The sequence below is a fragment of the Alexandromys fortis genome, unplaced genomic scaffold (assembly GCF_014885135.2).
Source record: "Alexandromys fortis isolate MF-2015 unplaced genomic scaffold, M_Fortis_MF-2015_v1.1 scaffold_31, whole genome shotgun sequence".
NCBI lineage: Eukaryota > Metazoa > Chordata > Mammalia > Rodentia > Cricetidae > Alexandromys > Alexandromys fortis.
Genome location: NW_026067974.1, coordinates 7,036,185 through 7,056,776, shown reverse-complemented (window position 1 = coordinate 7,056,776; position 20,592 = coordinate 7,036,185). Strand labels below are relative to the sequence as shown.

Genomic DNA, 20,592 nt, shown 5'->3' with positions numbered 1-20,592 from the left:
AGCTGGTTTAGACCAGGTGTAGCAGCACATACCTTTAATCCCAGCACTTGGGAGTCAGAGGCAGGCAGATATCTGTGAGTTCAAGGCTAGCCTGGTATACGTAGTGAGTTCAAGAACAGCCAGGGTTACTAAGTAAGACCTTGGTTGGGGAGGGGTCATAAAACAAAACAAACAAACAAAATATGAGTGGTGGTGGCACACACCTTTAATCCCAACACTCAAAAAGAAGAAAAAATATAACTTAAAGACACACTGTACTAAAGTCTAAACAGCTGGGGTTTCGTCCCATTTAGTATGTCAGCTTAGGCCAGTCTTGTCTGCTCCTGGGCTCAGCTTCTTCACGTGTCTCCTGAGCTACAGTATGGTGCTGAAAAGTTTTCCCATCGAGTTTGTTTATTAATATGCAAACTTCCGATCTTTTCTGATTCCAGAATTCAAAACCCTCTGGTTCTAGGGATTTCAGGTGTCTTCTAGCTCTAAGGCCCATGGCTGTTGAGGGACCAGGGACATAGCCATGCAAGCATGAAGACCTGACTTTGAATCCATGTAAAACCTTGACACAGCACACATGCCTATGATTCCAGCAGTGGACAGGAGGAGACAGGAGTGTTCGTGGCTCCCTGGCCAGCAGCAGAGCTGCACTTAGCTCCAGGTTCAGTGCAACGATTAAGAAAGACTCGTGATGTTGACCTCTGGCATACACACACGCCACAGGGACCATGGTAGTTGAGCAGCCCCACAGGGTGGAGGCTGAGGGCTTGTCCACAGGCTACGAAGGGCCCCTCCCTGCCCTGCTGGGCGCCTGGCACTCAGAGGCCACCACCACCTTCCAGGCTAAGCCACGTCATCTTGCTGGTTTGGAAGCTCGGGCTTTGTGGTTGAAGCAGGTGGTGACCGAGTCAGAACTTTCCAAGCCCCACGCTCTGCAGAGGCTGGGTTTCCAGGGTGGGCTGGACCATCTGGGGATTCCTGCCACCTTTACAGGGCTGAAAATGCCAGTATCCTCCAGGACCCAGGACAGACTCCATCCCAGTCCCAGACCTGAGCGTGCAATGCTCGCCCAGGAGGGGACAAGGAAACTCCCTGAGACCTCAGTGAGGGTTGTTTGTTTTTCACTCAGTTTCCTATGTTGACTCAATCTGCTTCCTGGTCCCACTAAGTTAGCTGTTTTCCTGATACTTAGAGTACAGACTCACACAACATTAGTGGGCACACAGCACATTCCTCTCGCCTATGATGCAGCCCCCAAACATACACATCACCACAAAAAAACATGTTACTGACTTTCCATGGGCCAGCGCTCTGCTGGGCCCTCAGTGTTTTGTTCCGTCTTCTAATAATCTCGCGCACAGCATAGCTGTTATTATTATATTAATGCTATCCTACAGATAAGAAAAGTGAAAATTGGAAACCCTAAGCTATCTGTCCAGGAGCACTTAGCTAATAAACCAGAGAGCTGGGGTTCAAGTCTCCTGCCCCCAACTCTAGAGCCCAGTCCTTTCTCACAGCCTCCATGAGAACCCCTCGAGACAGGGCCTTGCAGACATAGAGTAATGAGACAGACTCTGTGTCTATGCTGAAAGAAGCCAGCTTTAGCTCAGCTTCCCACTGCAGCAGAGGACAGGAGATGCACCCGGGACATGGAAGGACTTGGGCTGTTCAGAAAGTACATTATTAAAAATAGCCTTCTATGGTACCTGGGTCTACATTCCTGTGGCTTCTATTATGCCGTCTTGCATTCTAGCCTTAAAAGTCAGAGAGGGCTGGTCAGAGAAGTAAGCAGTAAAGATGCTTGTCACCAAGCCTGACAACCTGAGTTTGATCCCTGGGATTCATATAGTAGAAGGAGAGCCAGTTTTCCAAAGTTGGCCTCTGATGTTCTCAGCAGTGATGGAATGGAAGCGGGGCGGCGGGAGGGGTGGGGGTGGGGAGGCAGGGCAAATGCGCAAGCGTGAGGACACACACATAAACACATACACTCACAAATAAATGTAAAAACAAAAAAATAGATATTTTAAAATCACAGAGTACTAGGGGTTGGAGTATAGTCAAATGCTAGATTGGTTGCCTAGAAGACACGTAGCCCTGGGTTCTATCCCCAACCCCCAGAAAACAAAGCAAAATAAAACCATCACATAGGCCAGAAGGCAGTGGTGCACACCTTTAGTCCCAGCAGAGGCAGGGGGTCTCTGTGAGTTCAAGGCCAGCCTGGTCACAAAGCGAGTTCCAGAACGGTCAGGACTACACAGAGAAACCCTGTCTTTAAAAAACAAAACAAACAAACAAACCAATCCCACAGATTTAGTGAGCAGCCCCTTATGGGTTTGCAGACAAATTCTGACCTCCCACCTACATTGTGGGACCAGCTGCTTGTTTTACTCCAAGGTTTGACTCCGTTCATTGCCCTGTCTGTTTGCAGGGGTCTGGCTTTGCTCAGGCCACCACCAATTCTCTTGCATGTCCCAGAGAGACCCATCAGCAGCTGGCCATTGGTCTCTCTTCCGTGTCTCCTTCTTTGTGTACTTAAGAGTCTATCGGGATATTCCAGGACAACCCAGAGAACTGGTCCCCAGAGTCAAGAGGCTGGGGTTCTAATCCCAGTTCTTCCACTTCATTGTGCAATGCCAGGCAAGGCCCTAGGCCACTCTGAGTACTGGTTTCTTCATCTGTGAAATGGGGACAGAAATACTTGCCCCACCTGACAGGGTGGGGCTTCGCTGAGATCCTGAGTGTGAAGGCATTCCGCATGCCACCCAACGAGACCCTCAGAGGACACAGGAGGACCTGAAGGTGACTTTAGGAGTGGCTGAAGAATCCAAGTTGTCGTAAACATCTCAGGATGCAGGACACAGTGTCAGACGCTGCCTATGGGAATGAGGAGCTGGATAAGCCTGGCTTTGTCCCTGCATGAATTCTACCACCTGGAGTGACACCTCCAGCCTTGCAGTCCTCTGGGCTCAGTGACATCATAACAGGACCATCCTCCTGGACTTTTATTATTTGCTCTGCTTTTGAAACAGAGTCCCATGTAGACCAGGCTGGCCTCAAAACTAGCTGAAGCTGCTTTTGAACTTCTGATCCCCCTGCCTCTGCTTTTCTCAAGTGCTAGAGTTATCAGCTTGTGCCATAACACCCGGCTTTATGTGGTGCTGGGAATCATACTCAGGGCTTTTTGTATTCTAGGTCAGTATTCCATCCGGTGAGCCGAGCTTCATCCTCAACTTTTGTTTCTTGAGACAGGGTCTCACTATGGAGCCCAGGCTAGCCTGGCACATTCATGGGGTGTGTGACTACCCATGCACACCCATAGTATATTAGGTGTCAATATTCTATCATTATTCTCCATCTCTTTTTTCTCTCTTTGAGATAAGACCTCTTACAGAACCCGAATCTTGCCATTTTGACTAGACAGGCTGGACAGTAAGAGTTCCCCAGAGCTGCCCATCTCCACCCCCGTCCCAACACTGGGGTTAGTGGAATGCCCAGCTTTTACATAGGTGCTGGGGATTCGAACTCAAGTCCTATTGCTTTCACAGCAAGCATTCTAGCCACTGAGTCATACCCCAAGCCCTGAACCTTTGATCCTCCTGCCTCAGTCTCCTGAGTGACAGGCATGTGCTACCACACCCAGAATACAAAAACCTTTTAAATCAGGTTGGGTCTGGCACCAGGCAGGTTCAGTAGGTGAGCAGAGTGGGGAGTGTGGCTCTAGGAACCCCAGACTGCATGCGGTTACTGGGAAACTGACTGAATCTTCACAGTCCTTGGAGGCCTGGCTTGTTATTATTGGGTTACTTCACAGATGAGGAAACTGAGACATGGTGGAGTTTTACTTGTCCAAGTCACTGCAGGGTGGAGGCAGGCTTAGAATTCAGACTGACCGGGTCTCCAAGCTGGTGTGCTCCACCTGGCTGCACTGGGGGAAAGGCCAGCACCCAAGCTGACAGCCTCTGGGAGGAACGGCACGAGGGAAGGGAGGCAGCAGGGACTTTTGGCAGAAACCTGTCTCTTGAATGTCACCCTAGGGCTTCAATGGAACCCCTGCCACTGGGATTTCTGATAGAAGTGACAAACTCATAATCCCCACCACACACACACACACACTCATTTTCTCTTATTTATTTAGTTTGTGTTCACAAATTGTTTAGCAAGCACCAGCCCTGTGCTGTATGCCATGTTCACACTTCGCAGGAATCTATCCGTGTCTTGGAGCAAACCCTACCAACAGCGTGAGACTGGGAGAGAAGCTGCAGATCCAGGGAAAGTCCAGAGGCCAGAGCAGCAGAGTCCTGCATGAGGGGACTCTAACAGGATGCTGGGACACAAATATCCAATGTGGGAAGCAGGAAGACGGAGGACAGCTTGATGCAGTAGCCCAGGTCTGTAATCCCAGCACTTGGGAGATTGAGGCGGGAAGGTCATGGGTCTGAGGGCAGCCTGGGTTATAGAGTGAAACCCTGCCTCAAAGTAACAAGAGCTTAAGGCTAGTGTGGTTCCGTTCATGTTAAAGTCCCCAGAAGACAGAAGCAGCAGTCAGAGGTAGGAAAACTAGAAGGAAAAGCATGGAAATCAAGTGCCAAGCCAGGGTGTCTGTGGAGGGAGGGTCACAATCCAAGAGGGTCCCTCAAGGGGTGCCGGGGAAGCTCTGTTTCTTGGCCCACGTACCTAGTTTATAAGTATTTCTTCGTCATGTACTGTGGTTTTTGTTGTTGGAGGGTTTTTTTTGTTTGTTTGTTTTTGTTTTTGAGACATGGTTTCTCTGTGAGCCCTGGCTGTCCTAGAACTCTCTCTGTAGACCAGGCTGGCCTCAAACTCAGAGATCTACTTGCCTTTGCCTTCAGAGTGCTGGGATTAAAAGCCTGTGCCACCATTGCCCAGCTTGTGTGTTTTAAATTCACTGATTTCCCCACAGTCTCACACACACACACACACACACACACACACACACACACACACACACACACACTGTGAGACTGAATTCACTGTGTGGAATGGTCACCAACCTCCCATGTGTGCTGGAGACTCTCTGGACTTCACACGTTCGCAGGAAGAGCGCACTCCCTGATGGGATAGCAATAGCCTGTCGTTCCAGTGTGAAGGAAATGGAAGCAGGAGGAATTAAGAGTTCAGAACTGTCTAAGGCTACATAATGAGACCTTGTATCTAGAAAGAGAAAGGAGGTGAAGGGAGGTAAGGAGAAGAGAGATAGGGCAAGCTGGAGCCTGAGTGGAAGGCATGGTTCAAGCTAGAGAGTAGGACCTCTTTTCCAAGGCAGGAACCTATTCCCTGAAGAGTCCAGAGACCAAGAGGGTCAGTTTTTCTCCCTAGGTTCACTGGCAGAGCATCTGCCTAACATGCACAAGAGCCCAGCGCAACACAAATAAATAAATATATGGGAAATATTTACATATACAAAACAAAAGAAACGCCACTTCTTTTCCATGATTGTCTGGGAAAATTTGAGCCCCAGACTCCAGGATTTGCCCCACCCCCACCCCCCACGCCTTCTCTCAGCACAGCATAAACCAGAATGGAGCCAAGAACACTGAGTCAGAAGGCCTGCTCTGGAAAGCCAGCTCTGTGAACACAAATCAGGTTTTCCCTGCCGAGACATTTCAACACGGGCCTCAGTGTCTTTATCCGTAAAATGGAACCGGTAAACCATGTACTTCACAAGTGGTTACAGAGCCCCGGTGTCAAACGCTTTAGGGAATACTATGGGCATGGCACGTGTTTTAATGTTTGTTTTTTCTTTTTGAGGTGTGGGGCGCAAATCATGTCACATATATGGAGGTCAGAGAACAACTTGGGAGAACCAGTTCTCCCCTCTACCAGTGGGGCCTGAGCCATGCACGTTGCTGGCCCACATTGCATGCTTTTAAATCCTCTAAATCCTCGGGCCCATCCTCCGTCTCCCATCCCAAGCACTTGCTTCTTCAGCAGGGACTCAGGACAAATCTTCACTCTGAGAATCTCCCCAGCCCTGGCTTCCAGTGTTCCAGCCTGGAGCTTCAGGCCCGAGCTGCTTCAGAGTGGTTCCAGGAGCAAGTTTACCAAGTTGGAGGAAGCCAGGCCGGGGAGGTGGCATTCCAGGCGGCATGTCAGCAAGTGAGTCAGGGCTGGGGCGGCCCTTTCTGGGTCCCTGGAGGTGGGGGAGGACTTGCCTCTGGCTCTGGGCCCAGGCTGGGTTGCTCATTTGCATATATCTGCATGTATGTAAGTTTCACCTGCTTACATTGGCAGGGCTGGGAAAGACACCTGTGCAGAAGGCACGGCAGGATCCAAGTCCGCGTGGCTGGCTGCCTGCTGGAACATCAACCCAGAATCTTGGTCCATGCTTCATAGACCAATCAAATGCTTCGAAATCCCTGAACCCTACACAGGGCTTCTCTCCTGGGTTCCCTGGTTGCCCAGGGCAGGAGCTTCAGCTTCCTCGGCCCTCCCCCAACCCTTCCCTGGCCTTCCCTACAGTCACCAAGCCTACTTGGGGGTTGTCTTTGAGCCACTTTTCTCTTGGTTCCCTTCCTTTCTGTTGCCTCTGCCACCATGGCCCTGGGGGACTTCCCTCCTCACTGAACTCCTGACCCATTGCAAGTGCCTCTTCTTCAATTCTCTGTCACTTAATCCCCTTCCCCAATCATGGTATCCAAGGCGCCCCTGGGAAGCCCCTCTGCTTCCATCCAGGTCCTACCTTTCCACCCCGCAATGCTCTAGGTAGAACACTGAGAGCCTTCCCAGGGCGCAGCCTCCCCAGTTCCTATCGCTTTCTTCACCTTGCAGCTGGGTGAGCAGAGGCTCTGCACAGGCAGGGTCTGTGCCTCAGTTTCCTAGCCTGTGACACAAGAATGAGAAGAGGACTCTCTTACAGCTTTGTGTAGCACATGAATGCCAGGAGTGACTCGTCATTGTCAGTATTGTTTCTTTTCTCACTGCCTTCAGAGAGGACACTGACCTCCAGGGGTCTCCTCCTCTCAGACTTTCCTCTGCTCTTGCTGAATGATAGATATTCCTGGGGGAAGACAGGCCCCTGGCAGTGATGATGGCCAGCTGGCTGAGGATCCTAACTGCAGCTTTTAGAAAGGGTATTTGACCCGTTTGTGCCTCTATGTCCTCATTTGTAAAAAGAAGGATAACGTAGGTATCTATATCAGATAGCAACTCTGCCTTATACAGACATATTGTGATAAAGGAGGCATTTCGATTCTTAGCATAGTGCTTGGCACACAGACAGCATTTGATAATGGTGCAATCATTACTGTTGTCCAAAACACAGGACTCGAATTCCCACAGAGCCTTTCTGCCTCTAAGGTCCTGGGACAGGTTTCCCCATGTCCCTCATGACTGTCTCCAGCGTCCCAGACATCCAGAGGACCAGGACCCAGACCTCCTGCTCTCTTGTGTGCTATTGGGTTGAGTGAGGGTTGTGACTATAGGCTCAACTCCCCCTCCACACTCATTTTGAGGTACTGAGGTACGTGCCAACCAGAACTTGGGCTGCAGAGAGCTAATGGACAGTTGCCACTGCCCCTCCCCATATATACACAGCACAGAGGCTGGGAGGGAGGGCAAGTCGGCCCAGTTGGCCTGCGAGTTGAAAATGTGCTCTTCCACGTTGTACTTACTTTCCTAAGGGGGCTGTTGACCCTTGGCACAGCCCCCTGCCTACATCACAGCTGGCTCTGCCCACTCTCTCCCCTCTCACCACTTCCCCCAGCCCTTTTCAGCAGCCCTTGAAGAACTCCAGGCTGGGCGATCCTCTTCCAGCAGGAATTGCAGAGGGTGTTCCATGACGCAGTGCGGAGGGGCCTTGGAGTGGATACAGGAGACACTGTTTTTTCCTTCAACTACCACATGGGCCTGGGTCCCTCCTCCTGGACAGCCTTCCCCATTTTATCCCGGTGGGGGTGGGCTCGAAAGAGTAGGAGGGGGAACAAGGAACTGCTTCTCTCTGTGGATCCTCCTGGTGTAAGCAGAGGGAAAGTCTTTGGAGATTTTGTTTCTTGTTGGGCAGGTGGGGTGTTGTTTTGCAGACATGATTATTTGTCTCGTTTTGGGAGTGAGGAGTGATTCTGCAGGGCTCCCTGGGCTAGCTGAAGTCTGCTCCCCATAGCAATACTCTCCCATCCCTCCCAAACCCAGAGCTACAGAGGAAAGGCAGATAGTCCTAAGGACCATAGTTCAAAATAGCATCTTGGGAGGGTCAACACCCTGCCTCCTTTTAAATAAAGGAAAATAAGTGCAGACCGATAAGGAACTTGATCTCCACTGAAAGCAACCATCCCACCTGTATAGAGACCCCTCTTTACCCCAGGGGTAGGGAAGGCTGGGTGAGCCTGTGCTGTGTGTTTAAATGGTAGCAAGCTCAGTGCATGTGAAGTGTGTGTGTGTGTGTGTGTGTGTGTGTGTGTGTGTGTGTGTGAAGGGTATGGGCGTGGTCGCCTACAAGCGAGTGTGCGGGTCTGTGTCTAGGGGTTCTGTTTTTTTGTGGTGATGCCCCTGCACACACTGGCTTCCTCATCCATTGTTCTCTACAGGCATTTTCTAGTTCCGCGTCCCCTTCCAGCCTTTACCTACAGCTGACTGGCAAGAAAAGGAGAGCGGAAAGCCTGAATTTCTGTGCGGTTCTGGGGTCTGAGGAAGGCTGCCGACCTAGCTAAGCCGCCTTCGTTCCAGACCCGCGAGTTCGTAGCAGGCGGGTTGGTCTCCAGTTAACTTGCAAAGTTCTTCAGGGTGTCGGGAGCGCGCTCTTGGAACTGTCCTCCACCAGGCCGGTTCCCGGTGAGGGCCCCTCCGTCCACTGGTGGCCCCTGCGGGACACTCTGCCGAGAAACCCGGCATCACTCACCCATTCAGACCCCCCAGTCCCTGCGCTTAAGGAAGCTCGGCACCGAGTGGCTTCCTCCCAAGCCACAGAAGCACTTTCGTCCAACACTCCCGACTTTAAGTAACAGTTTTCTTTGGGGGACGGTGTCCTGGTCAAAGAATTATTTATAGTTAAGCTCTTAGCATAGGTACTTTTCATATTCTCGTGTATTTAAAATGCCCGGGTCGATCTCAGTTAAACAAAGTTTGAAGTTAAAGAAAGAAAACTGGGGATGCAGGGGTGGGGTGGGGTTATTGCTGAGACCGTGTGGGGTGGGGGAAGATTCTCGTGGGAGCCCCACGCCAAGTGTTGCCTGGACACGATAGTACTGACCCTAAGACTTCTCCGCTCCTGATTCACGGACAGCATCTTTAGGATTATTTGGAAAATAACCCTCAGAAAAAGCTCTCGGGAGAGGGGAGTGAAAGTGGAAATGAGCGAAAAGAAAGCCCCCAGCCGGGACTGCAGAGCCCTTCAGCACCAGGGCTTGCCAAATGCTCCGTCAGAAAGAGGAAAGGAGACCCGGTGGTTCAGCATCTCCCGCAAAATGCGATGAGGAACGCTGTCTTCTATAGGCGGCTCCTTCCCCAGGCCTCCGGAACCCGGGGCTCTACCACAGTGCCGAGGCGAACCAGTGGGGAGGCTGCTGCAAAATTGAATTGTTTAGTTTCTCCAAACCGAATTACAAAGGTCCCTCCAAATAGAACTTTAAAGCTTCTGAGAACAGACAAAAAACAAAACCGATTTCATTTGGGAGCTGTGACCACGGAGAAAGGGTGTGTGTAATTCCAAAAGGACCCCCAAGCCCGCAGAAATCTCGTGGGGAGTGAGAAACTCTGTTTTCCTGAGCAGATCGGTTTAGGTGCGAATTGGAGTTGTAGTTTCAGAACTCCACGCCTGGCCCAGGCAGCACGAGCCATCCTTACACAGTACCACCGAGCCCTGCTGCTGGAGCCCTTGTTTCCGTCCAGCTTTGACTGTGAACTGCCGTGGAAGCTCGCTGATTTGGGGAAGGATGATTCTGCTACAGGAGGAACCTGGACACAAACCAGCCCGCAAGTTAATAAAAACCCAAGTGTGAGCCCGGCATAGTGGTACAAGCCTTTAATTCCAGCACTTGGGAGACAAGGGCCGGTGGATATCCATGAGTTCAGCTTGGTCTACAGAGCGAGTTCCAGGACAGCCAGGGCTACATAATGAATGAGACCCCGCATCAAGGGGAAAATAACAGCAACAACAAAAACCCAAGCGTTTGTTGACGTGTACTGACCATCAGGGGACTCAGGTTGCTCCAACTCCCCCAGCCTTCCTGCTAACTAGCCCCCCTCCCCCTCCCCTCCCCTCCCCTCCCCACCACTTGTTTCCTTGGCACTAGGTTCTTCAAAGCCGATCTCCCAGAAAACAAAACAAAACAAAACAAAAAACACTACTTTTGTGAGCTACAGGAAGCTATCAGTAGTAACAGAAAAGAGTTAATTTGTTCTCCCTCCCGTCAGTCCTTCCTTCCTCTTCCTTTCTCCCTTCTTCCTTCCTCCCTCCCTCCCTCTCTCCCTCCCTCCCTCCCTCTTTCCTTCCTTCCTTCCTCCCTCTTCTGCTTCTTTTCTCCTCCTTAGTTTTATGTTCTTGGATTCTGGATTTTGTAAACCACCACATAGCCAACAACAGAGGACTGGAATCTCAGTCCAGCCCCCTTCTCTCCCTGTGCCTTCTAACAGGAACTGGAGAAACTCCGAGGAGACATTCACTAGGGACCTTGCTCTGGAAGTGATCCCAAAGCCATGCACTGCAAAGCCTGCCAGAACACCTACCTCCACCCTTGTTAGGTCCAGCACAGAAAGGATTACCTGACTCTGAAGTGGTCCTCCATCATCCTTTCCATTCTAGCTTCAAAAGAGCCCTGATGAAACCTGCCCTGACAGCCAGCCCCACCTCAAAGGGCATTCTCTTCCTTTGATTCACATGGCCAGAGAGGCCATCCTTGGGAACACTATGAAGGCATCCCTTCTGAAGAACAGGACAGCTAGCTTGGCAGTGGTGGCACACACCTTCAGTCCTCACACTCAGGAGGCAGAGGCAGGCAGATTTCTGTAAGTTCAAGGCCAGCCTAGTCTACAGAGCGAGAGTCCCAGAATAGCCAGAGCTACACAGAGATACCTACTACTGTCTCAAAACCAAACCAGAACAAAAACAAAACAAATGAACAGAGAAGATAGTGCAGAAGAAAAGAAAGCTTGGAGCAGGGCAGTGATGGTGCACGCCTTTAATCTAGCACTTAGGAGGCAGAGACAGGCAGATCTTTGTGAGTTCTAGGCCAGCCTGGCCTACCTGAGCTAGTTCCAGGGTAACTACTGCTGTTACATAGAGAAACCCTGTCTCAAAAAACCAGAAGGAGGGAGGGAGGAGGAAAGGAGGGAGGGAGGGAGGGAGGGAGGGAGAGAGAGAGAGAGAGAGAGAGAGAGAGAGAGAGAGAGAGAGAGAGAGAGAGAGAAGAAAGCTTGGAAAGCAATGTCCTCAGTTCATAGCCCCAGCTGCAAGGAGTAGGCATGACTGGAGCCTGGGGAAGGGTGATGGATCCTACATGAAAATAACATTTACCTGCCGAGCAAACTCCCCAGTCAACCTTAGAAAGAGGGTCTCCTCCAGAGCCCCCTCATCCAGCTCCAGAACCAGAAGGTAGAGAACTCTACACCACTGGCAAGCAGGCCTTTTCCTGGAATAACTAATTGATGCTCCTTGGGGGACAGATTCCTTTTCTCCAGCCTGCAAATTTCAACAGTCCCTAGACATTCCCGGAGACTTTCTTTTTTGATTTATTTTTATTTTATGTGTAAGGGTGTACTGCCTGTGTACAACCTGGCGACCAGAGCCAGAAGAGGGTGTCACATCCCCTGGAACTGGAGTTGCCTATGGTTGTGTGTTGCCACATGGGTGCTGGGAATTGAACCCGGTCCTCTGGAAGAGCAGCCAGTGCTCTTAACCACCAAGTCCTCTCTCCAGCCCCAGACATTGTCTGTTTTATAAGGCCTACATCTGCCCACAGCATAGTGCCTTCATCTACTCTTCCAGTTTTGCCTTTTTCTCTAATAGCTGTCTTCTTTCCCAACACCCTAAGTTGCACCTTTCCTTTAATCCCTAAGAGTGTGTGTGTGTGTGTGTTCACACAAGCATGAAGATGGCTTGCATAACAGAAGGATCAAGTGTGTTGGGTTTACTAGGGAATCTGTGTGGATTTGTGGGCTAAGGGACAGAACTGGGCCAAGGTGGTATGTGCCTTTGCCTTTAATTCCATCACTACAGAGGCAGGGGCAATCAGATCTCTAAATTCAAGGCCAACCTGGTCTACAGAATTAGTTCAGGACAGCCAGCACTACAGAGAAACTCTGCCTCGAAAAACCAAACCAAACCACAACAAAAGAACTGTCTTTCATTCTGTGAAACAGCTTAGATATGGGGGAGGGGACTTATCTTCCATAAGGTAGGTACATGAGCATATGTTTGGATTACATATGCTCATATTTTTGAGAATGAGTATCAGTGATTTGGCTTGTAATACATTTGTATAAGGCAAGCATAGTGCTTTTTAATTTTAAAATTTGCTACGTTTATTTTGTTTTGTGTTACCTGTATGTGTGTGGGTCCATGCATAACAAAGCCCACATGTGGAGGTCAGAGAATAACTCCTGGGAGTCTGTCCTTTCCTTCCATCATATGGACTCTGGGGACCCACATCAGATTATCAGGTTTGAAGGCAAGTGTCTTATCTGCCAAACCATCTCATCAGCTTTAATGCTGTGCTTTTATTCAAAGAGTTGTTCTTATTTGTATATGCAGATGTATATGTACCACACCTTAAAGTCTGTGTTGGAGCCTGGCAGTGATGGCTGGCATGTGTCTTTTATCCCAGTGCACACCTTTTATCTCAGCACTCAGGAAGAGGCAGGCAGATCTCTTGAGTTCCTGGCCAGCCTGGTCTGCAGAGTGAGTTCCAGGAGCCAAGGTTACACAGAGAAACACGGTCTCGGAAGAAAAAAAAGAAAGTCTGTGTTTGCAGGTTCATAAATGAGCCTCTTTTCGTAAAGGGATACTGGTATACGGCAATATATATGTGGTGCTTAGATAAATTCCCTGTGTATTTTTGCACATGGGGCAACAGAGGTTTGCATGCATGGAAACATGTTCATAAGGCCTTGTATACCCTTCAGAGGCAGGTCCTGCACACAGCCTGGAAGTGCAAATGAGATAGCCTATTTTCTGTGTCCTCTCAGGAGCCTCCAAAACTAGATTCGCCCCCTATTCCCAGATTTTGTCCCAGTTCATACAAGGCTACAGTTTGAGCAGAGTGCCAGGAAAGGCGGGGCTCGGTACAGTCGAATCCCAGACAGCAGATTCCCTCCAGCAGCCTCAAGGGCCAGCAGGAGCTGTGGTGTCGCAACCAAACCGGGGCCCCTGGCGGAAGCGGAAGCCTGCGCTGGGGGTGGTGAGGCGCAGTCGCGGCGGTCGCGGCGTGCCAGGCTCTGGGCACCCGGCGGGGGCGTGCGCGCCACGCGCGTGCGGGGCAGGCTTGGCGCCAGGCGGCACCCTCCAGGCCCCAGCGTCTGTTTACCAACAAACTGCCATCGCTCAGCAGCTACGCATTCCGACGCGCTGAATAAGCGACCGGCGCAGGCGATCTGCTTTCCACTCCTCAGAGCCCAGGCAGCGTGGAGCCCTGCGCACCGGCGCGACCCGCAGAGCGCGAACACAGGTTCTGAGTCCGCGCAGCGTCTCTAGTCACCATGTAGCTCCCTCGCCCCTTGGCCATCCCAGGCCCAATTTCCTAGCACTTTGGACATTGTTACCGAGATTTCCTGTCTCCTCTTGTCTCCAGCAACTTGGAGTAGGTGCCGAGGAGCCGGGCCCGGGGCGTGCGCACCGCACCCCTCCCGTTTCCCGGGGTGTGCTAACTGGGGGGCGGGCCCAGATCTGGGCCTCCCTGAGGTCACCAAACGATAGCCAATCCCGGGTGTCTAAGTGGGCGGGGGACTCCGTGTGATCCCGGGAACCGAACCCGGAGGAGAAGATGGGGACCCAGAATTTAGGGGGGAGGGGAAAAGTCACGGGGCACCCCCAAAACCTCTTTTTAGGGTGCTAGCTCTCACCCAGAAGAGGCTTAAAGATACATTTTCTCTGGGATCTGAAGTGTGGGGGTGGCTTGCTGGGAGTTGGGAGGATTCATCTGCCTCAATTCTGGAGACTTTGAAAGGTGTTGGCATAGAGCGTCGACGGCGTGCAGGTCTATGACCTAGGCCCTGTGGCCGAGTACCGGCCACAATGACCTCTTTACCCTGTCCCCTTCCTGGCCGCGATGCCTCCAACGTAGTCTTCCCGGACCTCGCCCCCGCCCCGTCGGTAGTGGCTGCCCACCCGCTTGGCCTGTCCCCCGAAACCGCAGCTTCCCCCGATTTGTCCTACTCCCAGCCTTATGGTCACCTCCTGCCCTATTCCTACCCTGAGCCAGCAACCCCAGGAGACGCCTACCTGCCCAGCCAGCAACTCTCGGCGGCGTGGTCTCAGCCCTTCCACCCGCCAGTTGTGCACCCTCAGGAACTTGAAACAGGTAAGTGTGGCCGCGGAGGCTCTTCTCACCTCTGGGGTCTGCGTTGTGTTTTCAGAAATTTCCCCCTCTTCTGTTTACATGCGGCTAGCGGGATTCACATGGTACCCGGGTTCCACGGAATCGGCGGTAGGGGAGGGAGAAAGGATGGGGGAGGAGCGGAGGCCGAGTTGATCTAGGTTTTCTTTTTAGATCCGACCTGGTTTCGATTTGCAGTTTTGTGAAGCCGGGCGGGAGGGCCTCCTACCCCACCCCCTGGAGTAGTGGAGTTGTGTGTGTACCTCTGTGTAACGGAAAACTATCATAATCCGGATATGGGGATGGAGACCTAGCTCCTTTCCCGAGTTTCTCCTCACCCTTCACCCGTTTCCCTTACATCACCCTTCTCGAGGTCTGGTCCCAGAAACCAGTATGCGAGCCAAACACTAATAAACAGAAATCAATTCCCAGCAAGCAAGAGATAGGTAAACAGCTAGGATGGGATCCTTCTCCTTTCCTGGACTCCACCCCACTTTTTTTTCTAGTGGTACCTAACTGTTTGGTAGCTGGCTCCTGCAGAATCTGGGTGTAGGGCCCTATCAACCATTATTCAAAGAATAAAGCTACAGGCTGGTCAGTCTCAAAGCCTTTCCCTGGCCACCTCAGCCTTACACCTAAACCATCACCCTTAATTTAGGGATTGATTAGGCCCAGTTCCTGTTGTTGCCTGCAGCAAATCTGAGCTCCAGAGAAAGCACTCACTAGAAGGCCTCAGTGAAGGCAAGGGACTAGCTGGCCTTCCTAGGCCTGACTTTTGCACAGCCGCACTGACCGCCCTTGGCTGGCACTGCGAGGATGCTGGCTATCCATAGACCCCGGTGTACAGACTTCCCAGTCCCTTTGCATTGCTCTTGTTGCCCTTGGCGCGCTCCCAACCGTGCACATCTGCCGGATGACTTTGTTGTAGTCAGCCCCAAACCAAGATGTTTCTCTCTTTTCCCCTGTTACTCTGACATAAATTTATGAACCCCCCAGAACCAAAGTCACTTAGAACGGGGTCTCGAATTCCTTGTTTTATGTTTGGAGAAACTGAGGCAGGAAGAAAGGATGCAAATTCATTTTCCTCCAGGAATGGAGCCAAGGAAGGGGGACTTTAGGGAACTTCTTTAGAAACCCAGAAGGTTAACCCCTTCTGTTGCAGAACTTGGGGTGGGTCTCCTGTGTTGCTGGGTCTGGTTGAAGGAAAGGGGGGGGGAGGCAGAGTTTTTACATACCTCTTGGACTTTCTTTTTAGATATGCTAATATACACTGGGGAAGCAGAAACAGGAGGATCCTGAGTTTGAGGCCAGCCTGGGCAATTTGATATATGTGGTGTCTGTGCACATGGGGATCCCGATCTTACCTCGGGAGAACTATTCTGGCAGTAAGGTAGAGTAGTCGGGTCTGTCTTCCATATTCTGCCGTCCCTTGCTTGGTCCAAGAACAATGGAGTGGAAAATTCTTTCGAGTACATTCTTTACCCGGATCCAACGAAAAACCACGGACTCCGGACACTGTCATTCACGAGCAAGTACGTCTTTAAAATAGACCCTAGCATTTCACTGTTGGAACTGTGTGGACCGTTCCGTTCCTGAATGAACGATTGGAGAAGAACAGAGGGCTTGGGGTCTACTACACCCACACTACGTGTGCAAACTCCATCCCCGGGAGGCTCTTGGCTGAGAGAGAGAGAGAGAGAGAGAGAGAGAGAGAGAGAGAGAGAGAGAGAGAGAGAGAGAGAGGAGAGCCTCACCAACACCCCGTTAAGGCTGCGGGTGCGGCGCCCGCGCCTCCAGGGAGGCCCTGGGGACCCGTTATCGCGACCGGGGTAGATCCAGTTGTGACTTGCCACAACTAGTATGGAGAAAGGCAGCTGTCCCGGAAGGCACCTGGAAGGTGACCTGCTCTGAGAGTTCAGCAATCCAAACTGTCTTTCTTCGCGCATCACCACCCGAACTGCACGGTCCTGGCAATCTCCGTGCAGCCAAGGAGGCGCTGGTGGTCGCTTGGCTGCCAGCCCCGGGCAAGCGGTGGGATCGAAGCGAGAGAGACTGGACAGCCTCGAGCGGGAGCGGAAACGTAAAGCCTTTTCTGGGAATTGAAGGGACCTCAGAGCCCGCAGCCCCCAAGGCCACGGATGAGAGCTGCGGGGGAGGTGAAGGCAGCGGTGACTGTGGCCTGTGGGCGGGGACCCTGACGCTAGTCTAGGGATGAATGAGGAGCAGAAGGGCAGAAGCTACTCCTGCCATGGGGGGTGGTGTACGGGGACGTTCTGCTTGCTCTTGTCTGGCGTCTTCACAGCAGACAGGCGGTGAATGGGGCGGCTGTCACCCGAGCATTTTGTCCTTGTAGGCAAGCATTTTGCCTCTTCATCCACCCACTTCTCTCATCCTCTTGGACAGTCTCAGTATCCCATAGACGGGCACAGGTTGGAGCCCAGGTTTCAGGAACGGAAACCCAAAGCCTCAGTCCTGACTCCACAGCCCATAGCTGAGCTTGGAGAACCTGGCTGACAGGCAGGGGCGGAGTGGGGGTTGGGGAGCAGGACCAGATCCCATTCCACTGCCCCGCAGCTGGGCCAGAAACGATCCTGTATTGCGGTCCCTGATATTCTGGACCTGAGTGGCTTCCCCTGACTTGGCCTAGAAAAAGCCTCCTCCGAGTCAGATGTCGGAGGGAAAGAAAGGGATAGTCACTTTTACAGCAAGGTACACTAAGGCTCCCCGCCTTGGTATTGGCATTTGAGGCAGATTTATACAGACCCCTTTCAGAAGTCAGAGGCTACCTTCCTCATCTTTAGACCTTAGCTCAGCCCTCCACAAGTCTTTTGCCCTGGCTCTTATCTAAGCAGGTACCACTGTAGCTACTGAATTCCGACCTCCCACGGTGGGAGCCATGGTGGTAACTTCAACAGGGCAAGAACTTCAGCTTGAATCTACAAGTCGCTGGTGTAAATTTGTAAATTCAAAAGGCAGAGAAGGGGCTGGAGAGATGGCTCAGAGGGTAAGAGCACTGGCTGTTCTTCCAGAGTTCAATTCCCAACAACCACATGGTGGCTCACAACCATCTGTAGTGAGATCTGGTGCCTTCCTTGCCAGCAGTACATTGTATGCTTAATAAATAAATAAATCTTAAAAAAAAAAGGCAGAGAAATAGACAGGGATTCCCCCCACCAATACGCACTGAGACCCAGGTTGTTGGCTGCACTGGTTTTGCTGATTCCCCATGGCTTGAGCCTATGGAAATACCTGACTCACCTGGTCACTCCACAAGCTTACAACACAGCTTTCTGCTGCCTCCGAGAATCAGAAAAACAGTGCTGTCCCAGCAGCCCCTGACCAGGAAGCTGCACAACCAGAACCATCTATTCCAGCCTGCAGCTGCATGAACACCTGAGCCAGCATTTCCAGCACACACAGTACTGGCCCTGTCTGAAAGCCCTCAGCGCAGCTTGAACTCACCCAAACCCAAGTAGGGCCAGCCCCATCCCCAAGTGCAAAGCTTCCCAGTCCCTGGTTTCTGAGACCCCCAGGAGGAGACCCATGATTCTGCTGACAGCTCTCCACGGATGTCCACAGCTGATCGGCAGCAAGGGCATATACTAGAGGAGAACTGGACACCAGAAGAGGAGGGCAGCAGACCGGAAGTTGAGACTGAGGGCCTTCCAGAACTGGAGGGCTGGAGCGAAGGTTCACAAGGCTCACTCTGTAGCTAGGTCCCTTTCCCATTCTCAACGCTTTCAGGGACACTTCTAATGTATCCTCTTCTTTTTCTCCCAAAGGTAAAGATTGGTTTCAGAACAAAGGCTCCAAACAGAAGAAACTCCTGCAACAGAACTCAGGAGAGCAGGAAGAAGACTTCCTTGGGAGACCCCCTCCCTGTCTCCCTGCTCCCCAAATCTTTCATCCCTCTGGGGTCTACTCAAGGCAGGCGCCCTGCCTACCAGTGGCCATGGCAATGGCTTCAGAGCCTGGTATCAGCTCCCCAGATGTGCGGCTTCTGCCTCAGATGCTATGAGTCTAGAGAAGGGGCTGGTTAGGCTCCAACCCTCCTGTCAAGCCCAGGACATCGCACCTGCTCTCCTTCTGGGGGGAGAGGAAACCAACTCCAGATGGATTTTCTCAAGACAAGAAGCAAAATGAGAAAAAAGAACAGAGTGGGGGTCTGGATCTCCAAGCCAGATAGCTAAATCAAAGGCTTTAATCTTTAGTCTGTCCCCAGTGCTACCATGGACTGGACATCTCCTCCCTCTGGCAGGACAAAGACCTTAGAGAGCGGCACTGGCCAGAGTTTAGACTGCGATGGTCTTGCCTCTCCTCCCTCTTCAAATGACTGCAGCCCCACCACAGCCTAGGATCTAAGCCAGGAAGAAAACAAATATTATTTCTAGCCTGCACCTTGGGCCCTATCAGCCCGTCCATGAACAAATCCAGAAGTGGACACAGTCTCTGTTGTCGGCCATAAAGCCTCTGTTTTTCATCTACCAGTTATCAGTGATAGTCAACCCGTTACCTCCCTAGCTGGAGGTGCGGTCCAGTGGTAGAGTAAGTGCTTAACATGTAAGAGGCCCCAGCACCAAAACAAAAATATGGAGTGTTGGCCTGGCGGTGGTGGTGCACGCCTTTAATCCCAGCACGCAGGAGGCAGAGACAGGCGGATTTCTGTTGAGTTCGAGGCCTGGTCTATAGAGTGGGTTCCAAAGCTACACAGAGAAATCCTGTCTTGGGGGGGGGGTGGGAAGAGTATTGGCCTGTGGGCAATTTGTGCTTCTTTTCAATGGCCCTCTACTCCTCTATCTATCCATTTTGTGTTGATAAATCCTGGGTTAAATCAACAGGGGTGGATTAAGAGCCTAGGCCCACTACCTTCCATCCTTGATACTAACGAGTTCAGCTGCTCATGTTCTTGGAAGCCCAGGAAAAGAAACGGGACAGATTCTCTGGATCATTGCAGGCATAGCTTCCTCCAGATAATGGGGTGGGCTTGACACTTCAGCCCCTCACGGTTGCCTCGACCCAAGGAACTGTTCCAATTCACCATTATTCTGTCCAGCATCCCCAGGGTCTTGCCATCTCTCAAATCACAAGCTTTAGAGATTAAAATGTATACAAAAAACAGAACAAAGAATCCCTCAGAGTCTTGGGTGTTATGTATGTTTGTATCCTCCGTTCATCCTGGTTGCTGGCGGTTGCTCATTTTTCTCTGCCCTCTGATACAGCTTCCCCTTGACCAGAAGTCATAGATACTAGATTCTTTTTTACAGCGATTTATTATTTTTATTTTATGCGCTTTGGTGTTTTGCCTGCACTATGTCCGTGTGAGGGTATGTGGGTGCTGGGAATTAGACCCAGATTCTCTGAAAGAGCAGTTGGTACTCTTAACCCACTGCGCCATCTCTCCAGTCCAACTGTAGAACCTTGTTATGCCTCTGCCACCAGCTAGCTATGTGGTTCTAGCTCTGGAATGTCCTAGCAGTGCTCATGGCACCGTAGGAAATGAGAAGATGCTCAAAGAGGGAACGGCCAGTCAGAGTGGCCTTTGCCAGCAGTTACCTCCTGGGCCAGCTGTGGAGGAGTCAGGCACCTCACAGCCTCCATGTTCTACCTCAGTCTAGGTTCACCTTGGGAGAGCACTGAGCTAGACCTGTCCTGGAAGAAGCTAGCTGCGGGGTGTGGAATGGCTTTGGACTACAGAAAGGGATGGGGAGGAAAGACACCAGAAGGAACTGGAATTCTCCATCTAATGCACATCTATGGATCTCCTGCTGAGTAGATTCTAGGGGTACCACCCTAGTGACTGGGACAGATGCTTCAGGCTAACAGGTGGCTAAACAGATGACGGGAGACAGTGTGACAAGAGGTGTAGGGAAAGCAGGACAGAGGCCATGTGGGCACCATCCAGAAGCCAGCGTGGGCTAATGGGGTTAGGGCCAGGTGAGAAGGCTGGTTGGCTCCCAGAACATCAGGCATTGGCAGCATCACGATTCACTGGGTGCCACAGCTCCCAGCACACAGACAGCATGGGAGGTGGGCTGAGGACAGGGTCAGTCATTCAGAGAATTCAGCCCTGAGTAGCCCCAGGGACTGGGGAGGGGCCTCCAATTCCAGGCCAAAGGCT

At 51.6% G+C, this 20,592-nt stretch overlaps 1 protein-coding gene across 1 annotated transcript; it reads left to right on the top strand.

Moving 5' to 3' along the window:
* Nucleotides 1-719: 719 nt before the first annotated feature.
* Nucleotides 720-19,601, top strand: Dlx4 (distal-less homeobox 4). Its single transcript, XM_050156796.1, has 4 exons — nt 720-945; nt 13,164-13,607; nt 14,361-14,459; nt 18,257-19,601. The coding sequence occupies exons 1-4, from the start codon at nt 720-722 to the stop codon at nt 18,490-18,492; spliced, it is 1,005 nt and encodes a 334-aa protein (XP_050012753.1). The 3' UTR covers nt 18,493-19,601.
* The last annotated feature ends 991 nt before the right edge of the window (nt 19,602-20,592 follow it).